The sequence below is a fragment of the Lithobates pipiens genome, unplaced genomic scaffold (assembly GCF_037356315.1).
Source record: "Lithobates pipiens isolate NorthernLeopardFrog02 unplaced genomic scaffold, aLitPip1_a1.2 Scaffold_22, whole genome shotgun sequence".
Lineage (NCBI taxonomy): Eukaryota > Metazoa > Chordata > Amphibia > Anura > Ranidae > Lithobates > Lithobates pipiens.
In genome coordinates this window covers 44,326,786-44,350,551 of record NW_027507784.1, presented here as the reverse complement: position 1 = coordinate 44,350,551, position 23,766 = coordinate 44,326,786, and the positions used below count along the sequence as shown (strand labels likewise).

General features: G+C 42.5%; 1 gene segment (V, D, J or C); it reads right to left on the bottom strand.

The window, feature by feature from the left end:
* Positions 1–4,376: 4,376 nt before the first annotated feature.
* LOC143925396 (immunoglobulin heavy constant epsilon-like) lies at positions 4,377–9,926 on the bottom strand. The segment is given in 2 exon segments: positions 4,377–5,170; positions 9,635–9,926. Coding segments are annotated over 2 exon segments (666 nt in total).
* Positions 9,927–23,766: the final 13,840 nt, after the last annotated feature.

Here is a 23,766-nt window from a genome sequence, read left to right as displayed (position 1 = left end):
TTTTGTAAACGCTATATCAATAATTGCTTAATGCGATTTTTTTTTACCAAAAATATGTAGAAGAATACGTATTGGCCTAAACTGAGGGAAAAAAATGTTTTTTTAGATATTTTTGGGGGATATTTATTATGACAAAAAGTAAAAAAGAATGCGTTTTTTTCAAAATTGTCGCTCTATTTTTGTTTATAGCGCAAAAAATAAAAACCGCAGGGGTGATCAAATACCACCAAAAGAAAGCTCTATTTGTGGGAAAAAAAGGACATCAATTTTATTTGGGAGCCACATCGCACGACCGCACAATTGTCAGTTAAAGCGAAGCAGTGCGGAATCGCAAAAAGTGGTCTGGTCTTTGACCAGCAAAATGGTCCGGTCTGTAAGTGGTTAAAGCTACTATATTTATTGACATATAACACACACCTTCATTTTAGGAGGGAAGTTTCAGGGAAAAAAAACGTACATTTTAAATAAAGAACTTTGAAACAAAATTAGGGTCACAGTCCATCAATGCAGCCTGATCAGTGCCCATTAGCAGCCTCTCCATTGCCCATCAGCAGCCTCACCATTGCAAGTTATTTCAGCCTGAACATTGCCCATCAGCAGCCTCTCCATTGCCCATCAGCAGCCTCTCCATTGCCAATTAATGCAGCCTGCACATTGCCAAATAAAATTTAAAAAGATGGAGCGCTAGAAACTCAGCTAGTGCGGTATGGAAATAGTTCCAAGGTCCAGGTGTGCCAGTAGACAAAGTTCATTCACTGCTGAGACCAGACCGAGGTTTAGAGGTTCTGGTCTGTATCAGTGTGGACAGCCAGCTGTAGAGAGCAGGAGAAACTCTGTGGATATGGGTAAGCAAGATAGGAGCGGCACCACTGAGTACAGTATGTCAGTTAACCTGCCGGTGATGGATAGGAGGGGTGGTGGAGCTCGCGTTCCGAGCATGCATGCTCCTTCATCAGGCATATGCCTGATGAAGGAGCATGCATGGTCTGAACGCGAGCTCCACCACGCTTCCTGTCCATCACCGCTGACATGCTTGTTGTGTGACCGTCTTCAGCCTTGAAGCCCTGGAAACCACCAGAGCTGCCGGGAACTTCTGACCTCCACCGCTGCCCAGGTGGACTACAGGAGCCCAAGCTACTTACGCCATGCACATTATATCTCACAAAAATGTGAGTTGATCTTACTTTTATTAAACATTGAATTTTAACTGACATACTGCACTCAGAGTAACATTGCCCATCTGCAGCATCGCCAGTGCCGGATTACACAGCGCCACGTTCTGCTGTGTACCTGGCGATCAGTCACACACAGTCCTGCCTCCTGTGATAGACAGAAGAGTGGACCAGTGCTGGGCCAGGAGGAGGGACTGTGCGTGACTGAGTGTCGGGTACACAGTAGATCGCGGCTTTGTATAATCTGGTGGCACTCAGCACTCCTTTTCCCCCAGAGACAGCAGGAAATGGTGTATACCACGCACACACACGATTTCTCCCTGATTTTCAGAAGGAAAAAAGTGTGTGTTATACAACGATAAATACAGTATTTAATGTGAATGTAAACCTGGATTTAGGCTTTAAAGCCCAACTCCAGGAATTTGAAAACAATGTAACCTTTCAGTGCCCCTCCAGCACTACAATGAGGTAAATGCCCAATGAGTTCTAGGGGTAGAGGAACAGTCTGTAATCCTTTCACCATCCCCAGCTCTGGCACTGCCCCAGACCAGAGCTCTGGTCTGTGGGTGGTCTCTATGTGTCACCACATACAATGTAGGGCTATTACCTTGGCGGATTACAATGTTGTTTCTTTGTTCAATTTGTCTGATCCCTTCCCAGATTGATTTATCTCTGAAATCTTTTTTGATTGGGATATCTCTAATATCTGCTTCTACCATCTTTTTGAATACATCTATAAGCTGATGCCCGGATGTTTTAGGATTAAATGTAGATTTGTTACGTAAACCACTACATATATATTTTTCTGATGGTATTGCTTTATTGGTATCTTCCTTAGTGGCAAAGTGCTTTTTTTTATATTTAGTTTCCTCCCAAATTTTTGCAAGTCCACAACAATTTTCAATTTGTTCATGTTTTTGGTGGGTGCAAATTTTAAAACTTTGTCTAGTACATACAGTTCTTGATCAATAAGTATAATGTCCGTTAAGATGAAAACCCCCTCTCCTAATTTTCTCTTTTCTTTTTTACGAGATTTCCCCCCTCTGCACCCTTGTTTACATTTTGTGGTACGCCTGTTACCCCTGGGATGGTGGATTGGGGGTATAGGGGTATGGTTTGTATGGCTCTTTCCATTACTTCCACCCCCCCTCCCATTGGGAGTCTCTTGTATGATGGTATTGATTATTCTGATAAGTGTAATTGTTTTTTCCTCTACCCCTCCCTCTGCATCTGCCCCTCCATGGTCTTTAGTGGGTTAGTGGGCCTCTATAGGAGTTGGGTGATTGGTGTTGGACATGTTGTAAAGGTTCAAATCTGTTTTGTGTAGGGACAGAGTAATGTGGTGAATCATCTCTGCCCATTTGGGGTGGGTACTGTCTTTGAGGAGTATGCGTGTTTGTTGGCTGAGGTCTAGAGGAGCTATCTTGTGTCTGTCTGGATTCTCAGTGTAGTAAGGGTATAAATGCCCACAACAAACATGGCGGATTGACCACTTCCTGTTGGTGGCTTTGTGGTAGGCCGAAACGTGGAGGGTTTCATCACGTTACCTCCGACCATACAAAACTACCCAGGAATCTAGCTAAATGCAGCTTTTCCTATCAGGGCCGATTACCCTTAATAATCACCTGCTACACACGCTGGGTGCTAGGACTATAAGGCACTTTTAAATGTTAGTGAATTATTTTATTTATTTGTGTATTTAATAAACCCAGTTTTACAGCATTCTCCTTTGTCATTTCCATCCATACTTATGAGGTGCATTCATGCATGAGACATCATTTCAACAGGCTCCTTAGGGGTATCCCCACATTTCAAATGACCATACTAGCGATAGTTGGTCAACATCCAGGGTGAGTGTACATCTATGTGGGACACCCAGTCTGAACACCATTGCACAGGAGATGTCAATTTAAGCACGAGCATGTTTACATGATCAACCCTAAGCGCAGAAAACTGCTTTTAGATTCTCACTTTGCTTCTTTGCCATTTGCTTATCAGCAAGTTTTTTACTGCAGCTGGAGTTTGATGATCAGTTCTTTTATCCAAAGGCGCTAAGGTTTATATTTTTCTACATCTTTATCCATCCTGTCAGTACACCTTTGCATCCTAAAACCCCTGCTAACCTCTGCACCCCAAACCTTCCCCATCCTCCCCACTACAATTCCCACTCCAATCCCCCTCCCCTTTAACTCTACCTGCCTCCTCTGCTTATCTTTTCACCCACCTTCCTTACCTCCATACCCCCCTCCTTGCTCACCTGTGCACCAAAAACTGTATCTTTCTCTTTCTACCTCTGCACACCCCACACTACCCTCAACCCCACTAAATTGCTGAGCTTTGGAGAAAAGGCTGATGTTAGGCTTAATGACTATAGTTGTAGGCAGGACTTTCAATCATGACCCATTACCTCCACACTGGGCAGCATTCAGTAGAAGTGATGGTGGATATGACCTTAGGACCCCAGGGGAGCATGATATACATATGAATGCTGCCTCTATTTACATTAATGCCACCGGTCTTTCACTATTTACACATGAATACCACTGGTCTGCCACTATTTACATATCAATGCAGGTTATTTACAAGTAACCACAGAGTCTGCAGATGAGTTATCTGTACACAACAATAGGGCAGAGCTGGGCAGCATTAGTGACAGAACTTCACACTGAGATATCCGGACACAGCACAGGGCTAAAACCTCAAGGGATAAGGGAATTTAAACTGGGATAGTTGGCAAGTATAAGGCAGCTAAAATAAAATAAAAATAACATACGCTGCGCTAGATAGGTCTTATACCTAATAATCCGTGCCTTAATCTATAATTATAGATGCACAGGTGAGTAATAAAGTGCGTAAATAATAAACACACAGCTGGTATAAAGTGCAGGTGCAATCTGTGGCAAGCAAATATTGCGCACACAAATGTAAACACACAACTGGAAAAATAGGAGATTATGGGGCCACATAGTATACACACACACACAGTATACAATCACACAGTATACACATACATGTACACACAGTATACGCAGACATATTTCTATTGGCTGAGAAGGTGATGGAGAGGTGGGGCAGCTATAATCTCGGGATTTTTAGACCAAAAGGATGTCGGTAAGGGGCATTTCAGAGACAGATGTGGCCCAATGGTCAGTCTGCCCCTGTCTTCTTCTAGCAGTTTGTGATCTCTGGTGATTACATGAGTACAGTTTAGCAAAAAAACAAATATAATGTATCACTCTTGGCAGTGAAGACATTACATCAAAGAATTAATAAAAAAAAGCAGATGACCTTGTTCTCTTTTTCTGCAGTTACAATTAAGGCCACAGACAAGATGGAAGGAAACAAAGCAACATTTACATTAAAAAGGACGTTTGAAAACAGTTCTCTCGGCAGAGAGAAGAAACAAGTAGAGGCCTAAGTCTATATTTGCAAAATTGCTTAGTATCTCTGGATTTCATAAAAGAGATTATATTTTAGTTATCTTTTCATCCTCAGTGTTTCTACTTTTCAAGCTCCTTTCCACAACTGTTAATGTGGGTGAACATATTTGGTTATTATTATGGCAAAGCCACCCACTATAATCAGGTTGATGTTTCCATATAGAATGTCACTCAGCTCTTATGTCTTTGCAACCTTATTCATAGACAGTTTACCTAATCCTATAGGACCCGTGCTTTTCTCTATTGGATGCTCCCAGCTGGGGTGGTCCACTCTACAGATGAACTCTGCTCCGTGATCTCTCTTGGATGTATAGGTAAATGTCAGACATGATTGACAGGAGAGCTTTTCTTTCTGATCCTTTTTTTCAGAAACCTTGTAATAATCATTAGGCAGAGGTGTTTTGATGGGATGCAAGTCATTTTTGGGTTCCTTCTTAAACCAGCTCACAGACAGATGATCTGGGAAATATCCGGAGATATTACAGGTCAGAGACGCTTTTTTATTTTCTTCTAGCTTTGGAAATATGATCTCTTCGACTTGAGGATTCCAGGGCATATCTGCAATTTATATCACTTTATATTTAACAGAATTAACTTGGTTCACAAAAAAATACTTAAAAAAATAAAAATAAATAACATAGTTACATAGTTAGTCACTCTGATGGCAAATCATTGGGATTTTTTTTTTTTTTTTTTTTTTTTTAGAAGCACATAATTACAGCCAGAGGCTCTAATTGGCTTCAAAAGTAGAGCACTGCACCCACCGAGCCCACCCAGTTGAGTGACAATAGCAAATTAATATTCACTATTGTTTTTCCTGATTATCTTCCTGGCCAATCCCGGCTCAGAAAGCGGGTCCTGAGACCCGATTGGCAGAGAGGAGAAGCAATTCTATTGGCCGCAGAGCAGGAGGAGGGAAGTGACGCAGGGGAAGCGGCGTGAAGCAGAGGAAGGAGAAGATGCAGGGTGAAGCCATCGCTCGGTGGCACGACCTAAATGCAAAAGTGCTGCATTTTATTGCAGCGCACCATACCAGATTGCATGTCACTGTACAGCAGCGAAGCACATTGCACTGCTCTGCATTGATATTTTACATTTCAAATAGAGGTGGGTGAGAAAAAAACTAAGTAGTAAAGCAGCAACTGTCGGTTCCTATGTAAATCAACCATAAATCTTTTTTTTAATATGTGTGGCATCATGCCTCACTGCATACACTTTTCTTCATCATATTGCTTCTTGTGTCTGATGCAATGTTTCTTACCTGGAGATCTTGGCAGACATAACACTTCCTGTTGCAAGCTGAAAATGCTAAGCTACTGCCTGCAGTGAGGGTTGATGCCAAAGATACTGCAAAATAGATGTAGGATGTACATACTGATTTTTTTTTTTTAACCTTTATTAAAAATTATTTCTTTAAGTTTAAAGTGAATGCACAGTACATCTCTCTTCAGGGGAAGTCATGTGTCTTGGTGACGAAACGTGTTGGAGCGGAGCCTTTGGATGATGTCAGCTTGCTGTACGGAACCCAGAAGTGTGGTACCACATTAACCAAATTAACCGGCCAAGAGATTAGTATTATTACTTTGTTGCTGTTATTTGGCAATGTATGCTGGCAGCTAGTGGCAGTTATTATGCCATTGCAACTCGTTTATCAATGTGATTTTACTTTCTCCCTCTGTCCTCCCCTTCTTATTTAGTGCTGGTTTAGTCCCAGTTAGACCCTCCCCACTTCATCCATGTTCCCTTAGTCAGTGTTAGTTATTCGTGGAGACAGGGATTAGGAAAATTATTGTCTTCTTACACTTCAAAGGTCTGAAAAAACATCCACGGTACTGAAATTATCTGAAGTTAACCACTTGGCGACAAGCCGACATCATTATACGGCTCCTTTAAGACGGTTCCTTTATGTCGGCTCCTTTAAGACCCATTATAGGTGCGTGCGCCAGCTGTGCGGCAGGGAACCTGATGCGCATGGCCGGCGGCCGTGATGTCCACCAGCCACTTGCGATCACGGGCAGGATAACCAGAACTGGGATCTGTGTATGTAAACACACAAATCCCTGTTTTGACAGGAGAGGAGAAATACTGTAGATCTGTTGTTCCTAGTAATTAGGAACAGCGATCTATCTCCTCCTCCAGTCAGTTCCACCCCCCCACAGTTAGAAACACTCATGAGGGAACACATTTAACCCCTTGATCGCCTCCTAGTGTTAACCCCTTCCCTGCCAGTGACATTTACACAGTAATCATTGCATTGTTATAGCACTAATTGCTGTATAGATGTCAATGGCCCCAAAAATGCGTCAAAAGTGTCTGCCGCAGTCCCACTAAAAATCGCAGATCGCCTCCATTACTAGTAAAAAATAATAATAAAAATGCCATAAATCAATCCCCTATTTTGTAGACGCTATACTTTTCACGCAAACCAATCTATATACGCTTATTGCGATATTTTTTACCAAAAATATGTAAAAGAATACATATTGGCCTAAACTGATGAAGAATTTTTTATTCCTTTTTTGTAGTTGGGATATATATTATAGCAAACTACATCAAAATTGTGACAAAAATATGAGTCGCTTTAACTGACAATTGCGCGGTTGTGGCACACTGTACCCTAACAAAATTGATGTCCTTTTGATCACCTCTAAATTTTTTATTATTTGCGCTATAAACAAAAAAAAAAAAAGCGGCAATTGTGAAAAAAATGGAAAATAAATTAATTACAGCGCTCACAATAGTACATAGATATAATAATAATGAATTAAACAATTAATATTGAGTGAATGTCCATAAAAAGGTGAACGATGTGCTCCAATCAATAAAGTGCAATAGTGTTCCAAAATTCACGGTACGCCACACCCCCTTTTCAGTCTAGGGGTCGTTCAGACTTAGATTGTTGGTCAGGGATTGCAAATTCACATCAGGATACAATGAGAATATCCAATAATCATGACAGTTATGTGTAGATACTAATGCCCAAAATGGGATAAAAGAAGGTGACTAATAGTGAAGTAATGCTTGGCAAGAATTTTATTGAGCAAACTAAAAATGGATACTTACAGAATGTAGATTAAAATCAAGCATGTAGCAAGAAATTGCAATGGGAAACGCTGCTGCTGGTGTGCGCTCTACCGACACCCGGACGTGACGTCACTTGGACTCGAAACCTGAAATTGCGTTTCATTTCATTCGGTCCATTCCATCCGGTGAGTGGGGACACAGGAGGGGGTGTGGCGCACCTCGAATTTTGGAACACTATTGCACTTCATTGATTGGACCATATCGTTTACCTTTTTTATGGACCTTCGTTCAATATTAATTGTTTATTTTTATTATATTTATGCACTATTGTGAGCACTGTAATTCATTTATTTTCCTTTTTTTTTAATCGCTCTGTTTTTTGTTTGTAGCGCAAATAATTAAGACTGCAGATGTGATCAAATACCATCAAAAGAAAGCTCTATTTGTGGGGAAAAAGAAAGGACATCAATTTTGTTAGGGTACAGTGTAGCACGACCGCGCAATTGTCAGTTAACGTGACGCAGTGCCGTATCACAAAAAATGTCCGGGTCATTAAAGTGGTTGTAAACCCTTACAACACACTTTAACCTACAGGTAAGCCTAGATTAAGGCTTACCTGTAGGTCCAAGAAATATCTCCTAAACCTACACGGTTTAGGAGATATTTGCTGAAAGACAGGCACCGCTGTATATGGCGCATGCGCCGTAGACATCGGCGCGCAGGCGCACTGAGTGCGGCACCCGTCAACGGCGATATGCCATGAGTGGCAGCTCCCGTGTGCATGCGCGGGAGTGACGTCACGCGGCTTCGCCAAATGACAGCGGCGGAGCGGCGAGACCCACCGAGAAGATGGAGGCGCCGGACTACAGGGGACAGCGGTGACTTCGCTGGCTCCTGTGTCAGGTAAGTGACACATAATGGACTACTGTGCAATGCATAGTAGTCCATTATGCTTTACCTTTGCAGGGAATGAAAGAGGAAGTAAACCCATCCGGGTTTACTTCCTCTTTAAGGGGGGAAATCTTCAGTGGATGAAGTGGTTAAATTGCATTGGATTCGCGATCTTAGTATTGACCAATGTCTGTACAATTTCTTTTTTGTATGTTACATTCTCAATAAACCACCACGTTGTTTGTAAAAAAAAAAAATTGCATTGGATTCAGCCCTGGTTCCCACTTGTGCGGTGCAGGACACTGCATGTGATTTGCACAGGAATCAATTTCTATGGCTCAAATTTCATAGTATCCGCACGAAAATGGTGCAGGACCCGTTTTCCCTGCACCGGAATTGAATGCATTTTCTGAGCTGTTTCGGGGCGCCGTTGATCTAACCTTGACACCCGCAGCAGATCGCTTGGACGCCGTGGGATTGCAATGCGGTGCAGGAAACGCACAGGATCCGCTGCGTTTCCTTCATCGCATCAGTGTGAACTTAGGATCAACTTCTGTGTCTTACTGAAGCGTTAAGCTGCTTGTGGATGGTGCTAAGTCAGCAGGTGACCATGCTGTCTGGACAGACTGGGTCTAAGAAGGTGTGTCAATGCATAAAGTGGCATTTGAAACAGAACAGGTACAAACAAAAAAAACACACATCTATAGTGGAGTAAGAAAGGTCTAGAACGTCTGACAATGTTTTTATTGCTGTCCATGTCTTCCTATCCCAGTGATAACCAATCCACATACTTATGTTATGGGTGTCACAGGGACAAAAAGTGAGGGGGGGGGGAATCTCTCCGGTGGGATAACAGACAGAAAAGAAAACCTGGTAACACTTCTTCACTCTATCCATAGGTCAACACATTTTAGTAATAATAAAAGTAATAAAATAATAAAAGTTAGGCTTTAAACTTTAAGCTTATGGTAAGAAAAAAGTGTCAGTGTAGATAAGAAGATAAAACATACAAATGAATAAACAGATATTTCTTAAATTTTATGTAAAATCAATGTTTCTTTCCTGAGTTTCGTACAATTTATATTGTTCTTTGATGAATGTTCTTACCTTTTATAGTCAGTGTTCTGGTCTCTGGTTCATCCAAAGATTCGTGGGTCCATCTTACAAAGACTTTGAATTGTAGATCAGTAAAGGAACTTATTAAAGTGCGGGCAACGCTGGTGATGTCACATGTGAGGTCTTCCTGTTCTGTGACTTTGCTCTCCGATTTAATTAGATGTTTTTTATCATATATCCATTCTATTTCAATATCTTTTGGGTAAAACTTCTGTAGATTGAGGGTGAAGAGAACACGAGAGGAATCCCCCATAGTGATCTCTATAGGCTCCACCATCTGGGGTTTAGCTGGAATACACAAACAGTGGCTATCATGATATAGTGATCATGTTAAAAAGTATGTAACGGGTCGGCCCATTACTAGTGTGCAGACAAGTCACTTAAAAGCAAATTATAGAATCTAGAAAACTAAAATGAATCAGTAAAGGAGACAATGTTACAAAAGGCCAAAGGACAGCTAGAAGACACTTCAGATGCTGAGTACACCTTCACATCATTTTTCATCTGGTGCATTGACTCCACATCTACAGGTCGCATTACCAATGATAAATATTTCTTCACTCAGCTTCAGGGGTGGACTGACAACTCATGGGGCCCCCTGGGCAATAGGAGATTATGGGGCCCCCAGGCAATCCAAGATTATGGGGCTGCACAGTATACACACACACAGTATACACAGACATGTTTCTATTGGCTGAGAAGGTACTTGTCATAGGATGCGCACGGGTAAAGCGCTCTGGCGCACAGCTGTGTGCAATAGGAATAAACGAAAGCACACAAGCACACACACACAGGGTGTGACCCCTCGCTGACCTATAAAGGAAGTGAGGTCATCCAAACACACTGCTGGTTTGTCTTCAGCTTCTTGTGTTTCCCACGTCTGTTCCTGTTATCTCTATTACCCGTTTTTGACCCGGATTGCCTCATCGACCTCGCTGATCTTGTCCTGACCCGACCTCTGGCTTGACCTTGGACTCCCGCTTTCTAAACGTGTTTGACCCTCAGCCTGCATCTGGACTTACCTGCTATCTCCTGTGTTCGACCCCCGGCTTGTCTTGGATTATCCTTCTGTCTCAGCGTTCCTGGTACTTGTTGTCTTCTGATCTGGACTGTGTTTGACCCCTGGCCTGTCTCCTGGATTCTACCTTTGCCTTACGGACTTGCTACCTTTGCTTCCGGACCTTCCCACGGGACATCACCTTCAGCTCTGCTCAAGCTACCTGCTGATCTACTAGCAAGTGACTGTCCTACTGGTAGCTTGTGCCTCTTGGTGCAACCACCCTCTGTGCCACCTTCAGGGGTGGTCTGCGCCGAGTCGCAACAGCGACCGCTCTCGGCATCTTGGCCTCGGTGAGTACATTTATATGATAGTACTGGAGAAGTGGGTCAGCTATAATCTCGGGATTTTTAGACCAAAAGGATGTCGGCAAGGGACATTTCAGAGACAGATGTAAAAATAACAGATTTTTACATACTGTCCCTGGTTTTACTGAGGCTGGCAACCCTGATGGGGCCCCTTAGTGGCTCAGGGCCCTCGGGCAGTGCCCGAGTGGCCCAGTGGTCAGTCTGCCCCTGCTTAGCTTAATCAAAGCAAGACAGGAATAATTACAACAGCTATTGGACAGTATATGCCCTCACAAGGAAAACTGAAATGTTACCTATCTTGCCTTCTATCCTAAACACTTACCAGAAAGATAGTCATCAAAGATGTACTATATGTTCCTACTCTTGAAGGTAACCTCCTGTCAGTGAAAAAGATCACCAAACAAGGATATGTAGTGACATTCAAAGGTAATGGCTGGGTAAGATCCCTAGATGGCTAGGCTTAGATCACAGATGAACTGTATCAGCTGAAGTTAATGTAGTTGCGAACATACAATGTTATAGACACTTTCTAATACAGTTATACCTATGCAGGTACCTACCATACCTAATATTGCTCTGGACAGTCCAGTAAATGGGGGGGGGGGGGGGGCAGCAAATCACCAGCCAGGAAGACTAGATGGAGGACACCCAGGGAGCAACACACTGAGGAATACATACTGCGATCACCACAGTGGGCAGACACCCGGCCAGAGCCAGGGACCCCCCTGGTGGAACTAGAGTTAACCTCCACCAAGAAGTTCATGCAGCCCTAGTGATGCTAAAAAGTGTTTGAGAGATCGAGGAGGTTGCATGCCTAAGCAGCCATCTTTCTGGGAGAATTAAGAATGAAAGTGCTTTTTGACGATCATGGGAGTGAGAGGCAAATTCATGTGGTGTGTGTTGTGACCTGTGGGGGAGGAAATCACTGTGGTGCAAGAGGTGGAAGCTGGAAGATTTGCATCCGATTGAATTCTACACCTGGTTCCACTTTTGAAGAAAGATATTTAGAGACACATTTATTTGGACTTTTTAATTATAGATATTTAATCTCTGGTGGAGCACAGTGATCATCAAATAGATTATTTGCGTTCATAGAGAAAAGGAAAAAAGGGCGCACCAGCCTTGTGCATTATCCTTTTGATTTTTTATTAAAAGTGAATAAAAAGAAAACTACTCACAAACATCTGTATCAATCTTGCAATGTAAATAGTCACCGAATAGCAGCAAATGATATACTCCAGAGGTCACAGAGGATATAACGGGGGCCACTGCCGGCTGACGGGTTTCGAAGGTAAAACCTTCCTCAGAGCCCAGCCTGGCTGGGCTTTTTATTCACTTTTAATAAAAATCTAAAGGATAATGCACAATGCTGGAGCGCCCTTTTTTTCCTTTTCTCTTTGACTGCTAGGATACCCCTATCCTTGAGGGCAACAAGACCTGTGACATATAATATCACGATACATAGACTGTTTGGTAATCCACTCATGCGCAGGAGCGTTTGTTTTCTGCTATCAGATTATTTACGCTACCTGTGGGGAAAGATACTGTACTTTTTGGTTATCATAACTGCTTTTGGCTTCAGAAATGTTCATTCTTACTTTTTCTACAAAGTTAAACAGTTCTGTCATGTGATCAGGCATCTCTTGCATAGTCTCTTCAGCCAAAGCAACCTGTGAATTGAGGTGGGGGGGGGGCAAGCACAGGTCAGCTTCTGTGCTTTGTGGAGTCAGTTTAAAACAAGTGTAGACTATGATTTATAACAGGGGTACCCAACCTTTTGGAGAGCGAGAGCCACTTAAGCGACTTGGTAATCTCAGTCGCGGGCCACAATATGGGCCCTCCGATCCACCCATACCAAAGGGGACACATACCCTTCTGTTTTTTTTTTTTTTGTTTTTTTTTTAATTGACAATTTTATTGAGTTTTCAACATAAAAACAAAAAAGAGAGTAAACGAGAGTTATCACATTGTGTTAAGTGGAATACAGCCACTGGGCTACTAATGCATATGATCGCCTATGGAGGATCGTAGTAAAGGAATGAGGAACCCAGATCAAACAAAATAGAAGCATAAAAACATTGCAGGTCCACTAAAACATCATGAGGCTTGGATCAGAGATTTTGTATTACCACTTTATCCAATGTTATTTAGAAGTGCAACTGTGATTAAGGGGAAGGAAGAGAAGAGAGTAGAGAGGGAAAGTTGAGACAAGAGAGCTGAGAAAAGTAAAGATAGAGTGAGATAGAAAGATTAGAGTTAGATCAGGGTAAGAGAAGAGAGGACGCCCACCTAGCCCTGAGCCTCCGCACCGCCCGGGGGAGGCTACCCCCGAGTCAGCTAGACCAAAGATTTTCCAGCCTATCCCATAGCTCCCACACCCGATTGTGTTTATCAAGAGTGTTATTTAGGGAGGCTGTCAGATATTCCGTTTGACATCCCTAATCCTTGTATGCAATTCAGTCAGAGAGGGGGGATCCCTCTTTTTCCAATTTAGGGCTATTAAGCAACGCCCGGCCGTTAGCACCTGGGCTAGGAGTTTTTTTGAGGTTTTAGAGAATGAGGAAAGGGGAAGGCCTAAGAGGAACATTTTAGGGTCAAGTGGTAGCCTTGCATCAAAGATGGATTGGAGAAGGGATTGAACCATTTGCCAATAAGGAGTGATCTATGGGCAGGTCCAGTAGATATAATATAGCGTGTCCACCTCCCTGCGGCAGTGCCAGCAGTGGCCATCTGCCAAGGGATAGATAGAGTGGAGCAGGTCAGGGGTTTGGTACCAGTGAAGTCAAATCTTATACGGATTCTCCTTGTATAGGGTAAATACTGTATTGAGCTCTTTGAGGCCCGCGACCAGATGAGCTGCCATGTCTTCAAGGGTATGGCTTCCCCAGATCCTGCTCCCATTTGGACATGTAGGCATGCCTAGGTCCCGCTGGTGACATATCTGTGACCAGAAGTTGGTAGGTGCGTGATATCATACCCTTGGGGGACGAGCTCTCTAAGCATATTTTCTCAAACTCAGTTAAGGGGGAGAATTGTAGGTTCGGCGTGAAAGACTGTGCAAAGTTGCGGATTTGCAAGTAGCTGAAGAAAGCCTGTTTGGGCAGGTCAAATGCCTCTTTCAGATCCTGGAATGATCTCAGTATTTTAGTTCTGCTATCCACCAGTTGACCGTACTGAAACAGGGCCTTATTGATCCAGTATTGAGACATCTGTGAGATCAAACTGTCCAGGGTATTGGGGGTGAACAGAAAGGAGGTGGCCAGGGAGGCTGTAGAAGTGAGCGGGCTTCTGTTTTTTTTAGTGTATCGGATTGGATATAGGCAAATGTGTACACAGATACAAGTCTGTTTACATCTGCTGCTATACAGAGGTAGGTGGAGGGTCCAATTGGGTCGAACTGATCTTGTGAAAGGGGCCTAAAGCTGTTTTTACAGGGATGCGCTGTGGTTTACCCACAACGCGGGTGCAGCGCAGTGCATCTGTGGCATTTCAGCTGCACTTTGCCATAAACTTCTATTATATCCTGCAGGTGTGGTGCACTGTCTGAAAGTGCACTAAACCTGCAGGTTAAAACAGAGTGCATTTGGTATCACTTCGCTTATGACAGAAGGTGGCGCTATACAGGAAGCATCAGCTTATGTGGCTCTGCTGCGCAGCTGCTTGCTTCCTCTACCGCCGGCTTCAATCACAACACTGATGCTCTGGGATGGCGGGTTGGCAAACCGCGATCTGGGCTTGCCAACGCACCATCCCAGAGAAGGAGGTCACGAGCCACATCAGAAGGCTCTGCGGGCCACTGGTTGGGCACCCCATATTTATAAAATGCACAAATATGAACACACACACATAGAAAAAATATAAATATTCAGGGAAACATACACTTGCTGTTAGCTTAGGGAATGAGTGGGATGCATGATCTGTACAGACAATACAAACACTCACCCTTAACAACAAATGTTTCCGTTCTTCTCTCGATGGGTCTCTCCAGAGAGGGATGATTCACCTCACAAATGTATTCTGCCCCCTGGTGGACACTCAGTGTGGGAATGATGGTTAGACTGGCTGTACAGCTGTATGTGTTATCAGCCTCTTTCCTGGGGATTCTTGTTCTGATAACCATATTATCAGTCTCCTCACATAACTCCTGATGCAAACTTCTTCTCAGCCATGTCACAGTGATATCATCAGGGAAATACCGTGAGATATGACACTGCAGGGTGACCGGTGTGTTATGGAATACTTTTGGTTTTTGTATATCTTGTACAACCGGAGTCCATGAGTAATCTGCAAAAAAAAATGAAATGAAATAAAAGTGTACTATCTTTAAGGTTATCATTTCATCTCACACATCTCCAAGAAGTATATACAAACCTTGACAGCTCAGGAAGCTGACTAGCAGCAACTACATGGTTCAGTGGACCTCTTTACCCAAACTTCAACAAAGCCTTAGCAAGTGGTCTGCTGATTTTTCTGCTTCTGAAACTTGCTTTCAGCTTTTGCCAGGATAAAGGCATATTTGAACACAACTGCAAATGCTGTAAAAATTATTTAAAAAGACTGAAAACTGGTCAGTGGTCATCTGTGTGTGACTTGACTGCTCCTGACCGTGCTTATGACCTAATTCTGTGGAAACCATTACAATTAAAACATTTTTTATCTTCTAAGGCCGCGTACACACGCGCGGACTGTTCGCCCAACCTTGTCCGCTGAACAGTGTTTGGGCGGACAGTCCGCTCGTGTGTGGGGCTTCAGCGGACAGTTTCAGCGGACAGTTGGCCGAACAAGGTCTTACGGAAATTCCGAAAAACTGTCAGCTGAAACAAGGTTTCAGCGGACTGTTCGCTCGTGTGTAGGCTTGTTCGGCCAACTAAGTCTCGCGCATGCTCAGAAAGGATTTCCACGTCGGAAGGTTGCATTGCAGTGTATAGGACGTCGTATTTTTCATCCCGTCGTACGTGCCGTTCACGTCATCGCGCACGGTTTCAGCAAACTGTTCGTCCGTCGTGTGTGGCCATGTCCGTCCATGCTAAGTTTGAGCGGACTGTTCGCTCAAACTGTTGGACGGACAAAGTTGGGCCAACAGTCCGCGTGTGTGTACGCGGCCTTACTCTCACCTGAGATTCTTGTCACACCGTTAACTTAATTTGCGCAGCTATGAAACTGACTCTAATCCTTTGCAACACTTTGTCCATCTTGTGTGGCTTCCTTTCCTCTACATAACAAGGATATGACTGTGCCTTTTGTACTTGTAAACTTCCTCAAGGATCTCTTCTGATAAATAAGAATAAAAAAAAAAAAAAAAAAAAGACGGAAAACTATTTCCACCTGGTTCACCAAGGTTTGTGATTCAAAAGTGACCAATATTTCCACAATTTGTGACTTGTGACATGTGTGTTTGTTCTTGGGCCCGTTATCTTTATCATCTGCTCTGACTCAGCAAACAGCTTGCCCATCAGCCCCACCAGTCAATCAGTAGGGTGCAGAGTTTTGAAACCAGAAGCTGTGAATCTCTATGAACAGGCAGTATACTAAAAAGTAAATTTTTTAGTACTTTGTAAAAAAAAAAAAAATTGGGGTAATTTTTGGAAAAATATAGTCAACTGTTACTTCTCCAACATCTACCAAACCCCAAACTATCTGTCATGGGTAGAGTGACCCTTTGCTTGATTAACCAATTCAATTATCTGTCAATTATCTTTCTGTTGATTCTGTTAATTAACAAACTTTAAAGCGGAGTTCTGCCAACATTGAGTGACCCTTTGCTTGATTAACCAATTCAATTATCTGGTTCTATTTACTTTACTGGTATAATTTATATTCGCAATGTTTTATTCTATCTCCATACCATTTATAAAAAGCCTAAAATTGGTAGTTGTTCAACTGCAGAGCTACATTCTCCAGGGTAAAGATTCAAGCACAAGATGTTATAATGTCTACTTGGCACCAGAAGACACTGTTGAATGAATAGAAGAAGAGATTGGGCATATTGGAAACCTTGCCTGATGCATTTTGTTGGCCCTATAGACTGCACTGAAGATTGTACTGTATGTCTCTCCCATGAACGTACCTTTCCATAAACTCAAGATGATGGGTACTTAAGCCATCATGTTTAGAGACTTGATCGTTGGCATAAAAGCCTAAGGATGATCACACCATGATTGTATATGCAACTACGCTCTAATATCTATGTAGGCATTCAGTCTTTCTTGCTACATTCTCGACAAAAGATTTGAATGTATTTGTTCTAGTCAGCCAGGAGCTGGTTAAATTACTTGTGGTTTCAGGGGACACTTTATAACATCTGCTACAGTGAGGGGGTTTCCCCTATTGCTCAGCCTAGACAGAGCTTGTCTCATCCTGAATGCAGAGTGCATGAGGGCTAAAGACACTGCATGCAGACACCTTTACTTTGCCTTTCTAAAGCCCTCTAAGCCCTTGTACACACGGTCGGACATTCTGACAACCAAATCCGTTGGATTTTGTCCGACGGATTTTGTCCGAAACTGTTGCATACACACAGTCGGACAAAGTTGTTGGAAAATCCGATTGTACATACAGTGGTGTGAAAAAGTGTTTGCCCCCTTCCTCATTTCCTGTTCCTTTGCATGTTTGTCACACTTAAGTGTTTCGGAACATCAAACCAATTTAAACAATAGTCAAGGACAACACAAGTAAACACAAAATGCAATTTGTAAATGAAGGTGTTTATTATTAAAGGTGAAAAAAAATCCAAACCATCATGGCCCTGTGTGAAAAAGTGATTGCCCCCCTTGTTAAAACATACTATAACTGTGGTTGTCCACACCTGAGTTCAATTTCTATAGCCACACCCAGGCCTGATTATTGCCACACCTGTTCACAATCAAGGCATCACTTAAATAGGAGCTGCTTGACACAGTAAGGCCCACCAGAAGATCCTTAAAAGCTACACATCATGCCGAGATCCAAAGAAATTCAGGAACAATTGAGAAAGAAAGTAATTGAGATCTATCAGTCTGGAAAGGGTTATAAAGCCATTTCCAAAGCTTTGGGAATCCAGCGAACCATAGTGAGAGCCATTATCCACAAATGGCGAAGACATGGAACAGTGGTGAACCTTCCCAGGAGTGGCCGGCCGCCCAAAATTACCCCAAGAGCGCAGCGACGACTCATCCAAGAGGTCACAAAAGACCCCACAACAACGTCCAAGGAACTGCAGGCCTCACTTGCCTCAGTTAAGGTCAGCGTTCATGCCTCCACCATCAGGAAAAGACTGGGCAAAAATGGCCTGCATGGCAGAGTTCCAAGGAGAAAACCACTGCTGAGCAAAAAGAACATCAAAGCTCGTCTCAATTTCTCCACAACACATCTTGATGATCCCCAAGACTTTTGGGACAACATTCTGTGGACCGATGAGACAAAAGTGGAACTCTTTGGAAGGTGTGTGTCCAAGTATATCTGGCGTAGAAGGAACACTGCATTTCATAAAAAGAACATTATACCAACAGTAAAATATGGTGGTGGTAGTGTGATGGTCTGGGGCTGTTTTGCTGCTTCAGGACCTGGAAGACTTGCCGTGATAAAAGGAACTATGAATTCTGCTGTCTACCAAGAGATCCTGAAGGAGAATGTCCGACCATCTGTTCGTGTACTCAAGCTGAAACGAACTTGGGTTCTGCAGCAGGACAATGATCCTAAACACACCAGCAAGTCCACCACCGAATGGCTGAAGAAAAACAAAATGAAGACTTTGGAGTGGCCTAGCCAAAGTCCTGACCTGAATCCTATTGAGATGTTGTGGTATGACCTTAAAAAGGCCGTTCATGCTCGAAAACCCTCTAATGTAACTGAATTAGGACAATTCTGCAAAGATGAGTGGGCCAAAATTCCTCCAGGACGCTGTAAAAGCCTCATTGCACGTTATCGCAAACGCTTGGTTGCAGTTGTTGCTGCTAAGGGTGGCCCAACCAGTTATTAGGTTTAGGGGGCAATCACTTTTTCACACAGGGCCATGATGGTTTGGATTTTTTTTCACCTTTAATAATAAACACCTTCATTTACAAATTGCATTTTGTGTTTACTTGTGTTGTCCTTGACTATTGTTTAAATTGGTTTGATGTTCCGAAACACTTAAGTGTGACAAACATGCAAAGGAACAGGAAATGAGGAAGGGGGCAAACACTTTTTCACACCACTGTAACATGATGACGTTATTTCGTTACGATGGGACTACATTCAGGCTAGTAGCCAGTAGCTTTGGTCTAGGAATGTGATCTGAGCATGCATGGCACTTTGTCCGTCGGAGTAGGCTACACATGATCGGAGTATGTCCGATCGAAGCATGGTTTTAGACAAGTTGGAAAACTTGGTCCGTCAATATATCCGACAATACGGTCCGATCGGACACATTCCGTCGGAATCTCCGACCGTGTGTACAAGGGCTAAGAGGATGCTTACAGCCACTATTGCAATGTTTGGATGTCTTTACCCATGTCTTTACTTTGTTTGAGATAGGTGAAGAAAGAGAACTTCTACAACAAGAGGACTCCTCTGTTCTTCAGCCCCACTAAAAAGGAACATTGGGCACTTTATCAGCCCATATTACCAAGCAATTCTTTTTTTAGAGACCAGGGTTACATACTTTGTGTACAACGTATTGAACAGTATTTAGAATCTGTGTTTATTGGGGCTGTGGCATCAGGAGGAAAACTAGAGAAGTCTCATAAAACTGACCATTCGCCTTCCCTTTTCTGGCTTGCAGCCATAGGCCTTGATCAGGGTACTTCTTACTGATCTTTATTCTACTAAGGATTATATCCATAATTTCCTTGCTCATCTGTGTCAAGGTTTTAACAATTGGCTCATACTTGCTTAAACCACTTTCTGTTGATTCTGTTAATTAACAAACTTTAAAGCGAAGTTCTGCCAACATTTTTTATTTTAAAAGTCAGCAGCTACAAATACTGCAGCTGCTGACTTTTAAAATATGGACACTTACCTGTCCAGCGTGCCCGCAATGATGGCACCCGAAGCCGATCTGTCGCTCGGCTCTCGGGTGCTGCCGCCTCTATCTTCGATAAGGGAATCAGGAAGTGAAGCCTTGCGGCTTCAGTTCCCGGTTCCCTACTGCGCATGCATGAGTCGTACTGCGCAATACGGATGGTCCCTGCTGTCTCTGGAACCCGTGTGTTTCCCAGCAGACAGCACGGGGGGACAGGAAGTGGCGTAGATACCCACAGATTATGTGGATATCTTTGCCTGGAAGTGGGTGCAAATACCTGTATTATACAGGTATCTGCACTCCCCTCCCCCCGAAAGGTGTCAAATGTGACACCAGAGGGGGGAGGGTTCTGAAAAGCAGAGGTTCCTTTTTTGTGTGAACCTCCGCTTTAAGTAAAGACTCATTTGATTACTGTTTTTGAATTTGGTATCTATGTATTATATTTGCTATTGTGGAGATGTCTGAACCCAGGGTGTAAGAGGTGTTGGGAGACTTACAAGGTCAGAGCAATCATTGGTATCTTTAAGTGGCCCTCACAGGGGTATCGCTACACTAGCAAGGGCTTATATAAGTGCTGCTGTCACATACCTTGTGGCAGAGCCTGATGTGTAGACGGAGGCCTCTCATACAGCCCTGGCTCAGGGACCACTGATGTGGAGACAGTGGCCATGAAAGTGGGGCGAGGTAGAAGCGTCTGATTGATCTTCCCCTGGTCATGGAGCTGCATAGCAGGGCCATCACTGGAGTTGGCTGGATAACTGGAACAGCAGATGGCATCAAGAGTAGCAGTCCCTGGGCTGAGTTGACAGCGGGTGGCAGTTACTTGGCAGACAAAAACTGGTTGCATGTGCAAGAGGACTTGCAGCACATGGTTGATGAAGAACCAGCAAAAGGCAAGCTGTATGCAGAGTGGGGCCAGCAATGGACAGTCAGATACAGGCATTGACGGCAGGCAGAGAATGGTCAGGATATAGGCATAGGTTGGCAACACAAGATCAGGGAGAAGAGCAGGAGGAGTCTAGAGGCAAGCCAAGGTCAGGGCAGGTAGTGTTCAACATGATCAGGACAAGTCGGGTCAATCACAGAAGTCAGACACAGGTTACAGGAACATGGGAACAGCTGCAGATCAGACAGCAACCAACTAGTGCACCTGCAGAACTTATATAGGCCACTTATTATATGTGTGTGCCTGTGCACTGCAAGACAGGCATTCGCAGGGCCGCGTATGCAGATTTATGTGCGCCTTGGAGCTTCAGCTGCAGTGTGTCCTTGACAGCTGCTCATATTTAATATAAATCAGTAGGTAGATTCCTTGACGTTTAGTATTACTTTCTGTTGACTATACAAAAAGTCCCTATTTTACAGCAAGTTTTTGTCCACCTGTGCCTTTCATTTGGATTCTAGCTGATATGTGTACAGTATATATATATTTGTTGATATACTCTGATGAACCTCACATAACTCACCCGAGTCTCGGATAGATAGATCCTTATACCCCGGAGTGTCCAGAGTTTCATGTTCCCAGCTCACCCGTACTCTGAATTCTGGATTCTTCAGGAGCTCCTCTGGAATTGTGACCTCACTGGAGACCTTATATGTCCCATCAGGAATATCTGTGAATGACTCTGTGGATGATAAGGATTCTTGTGGCTCCCCAACTCCATTTGTCCATCTGATTGTGATGTCTTTGGGGTAAAATGTCTCCACAGTGACCAAATACTTCAACTCCCCAGGGCCAATTAAACTTTGTGATACTGTTGAGTAAAGCTGAGGCTTTGCTAAAAAATATTAAATAAAACATAGACAGTATGAGGAAAATATTATTGATATGAAGAAAATAAGATACCTATACACTGGGATTTCATGTTATAAGAGTAAATCACATAATAGAAGAATGTGGTCTGGTGTAAAGTGGCTCTTAAAGTGTAGCTCAGACTTTTTTTGACTAGAGTAGGAAAGGTTGGGTCTCTCGGGTTTTTATTGTTTTCTATGCCCCCACAGAGAAAGTTCCCTCTATTTGTCCTGTGACCATTATCACTATGCTTAAGTGAAGATTCAAAATTTACTGTAATAGGGATAGAAGGAAAATCTTCCAATTGGGTAACTTGTTTTGGTGACAACTATCAAACAGCCAATTTCTCTCATTTTAGAGAGATTTTTTTTTACTTCTTATCATGTCTCTGTGACAGGAAATAAGGTAAAACAGGAAAAAAAACAAAAAAAAAAAAAATGACAAGGTTTTTAACCCTCCCCTACTATATCCAAAAGTAATGTAACATAAATATGTTCATAGCATGTAAAGCCATTTATTTTTTTCATGTTGAATGGAGTAGGAAGGCTTTAAACCGCTGTTGTTTACTTTTTCCATCTGTGTGACATTAAGGAGATATCCCTTCACTTTTTGTTCTAAAGACTCCGCAGGAAGTAAGAGGATATCTTTCCAATGTGTGGGAAATCCTTTTGACATTTGCCCCCCCCCCCCCCCCTTGAAAGATTTACCCTCCATTCCTGTTCTAGGGACAATCCAAAATGTTTGATATACACTAGAGATGTGCACAACAGAAACATGTATTTAATTTTGTATTTGGATTCATTCATTAAGTTAATAATTTCATCATAGTCATTATATTAGAATGATTAATTTTCTGAATTAATTTCGTATATTCAGATTTGTTTCATATATTCGTTATTTTGAAATTAATTTGAAATTTGAATTTCTGAAGATGGCTATATTTGTCCTATTTTATTCTATTCTACTCTGAGATATTCTACTCTATTCTTTTATTTGTATCTTATTCTATACTATTGTTTTATATTATATTCTGTTTTATTCTATTCTATAAAGCAGCCTACATAGGAACCATCATCTTGTTTCACTTTTATACCTCACTGTATTGCTCGAGAAGGAGGGGTTTTGGGACTTTGAATGAGGTGGGTAGGTGGCACCAAAGGATCAGTTACCATTGTAGAAAATAATTTTATTGGTAAATATGATAACAAACCAAATGTCGGATAACAGTCATATATATAATATACGCAATGATAGATACATTGTGAACAATTGTGATACATTGTGAACAAGGTAACAACCCATATATGATGCAGGGCAATGATCCTAAATAGATGACAAATAATAAAATCATTCTAAAATGCACATAATCACAGAACTGCTAGATAAAACCATACCGGTATAAAATACCTTATTAGAGAAATGGTTATTTTGATGCATGTCGTATGCTAACGCATTTTGTTGTCTTCAAGGACAGTTTGCTCCAAAATTTACAAAAAATAATAATTTTATATAGATCAATCAATGGAGTACAGTGTGCATTGATAAAGGGGAGGGTATACATATGGGGGAAGAGAAAGAATCATTCATCCCCAATGGATACTCACATGCCAATGGGGCGTAAACCACATGGGGTCAGTAGCTGCAGGCCGCCAAATAAGTCAAGTCTGGGAGCTGAGGGACGAGCCTAATGAGGGAAGGCCAGCGCACAAAGAAACCACCCATGAAGTGTGCTGGTGATAATCCACACTGGTGTTGTGTAGCAATATGGATTCTAAAAATTTAAAATGTAATATATATGTGTATGAAGTATAACTAAAGAGATACTAGAACCCAAAATCATAAATATTAATATAAGTGCCAGTGTTGTGGAATGTCTAAAGTCAAGAAAAAGAAAAGAAGAAGAAAGAAAAAGAATAGAGAAAGAAGCCATATCCATGGTGAAATAAAAAAACAGATAACAGTAGAGTGTAAACGTAAAGAGATCAA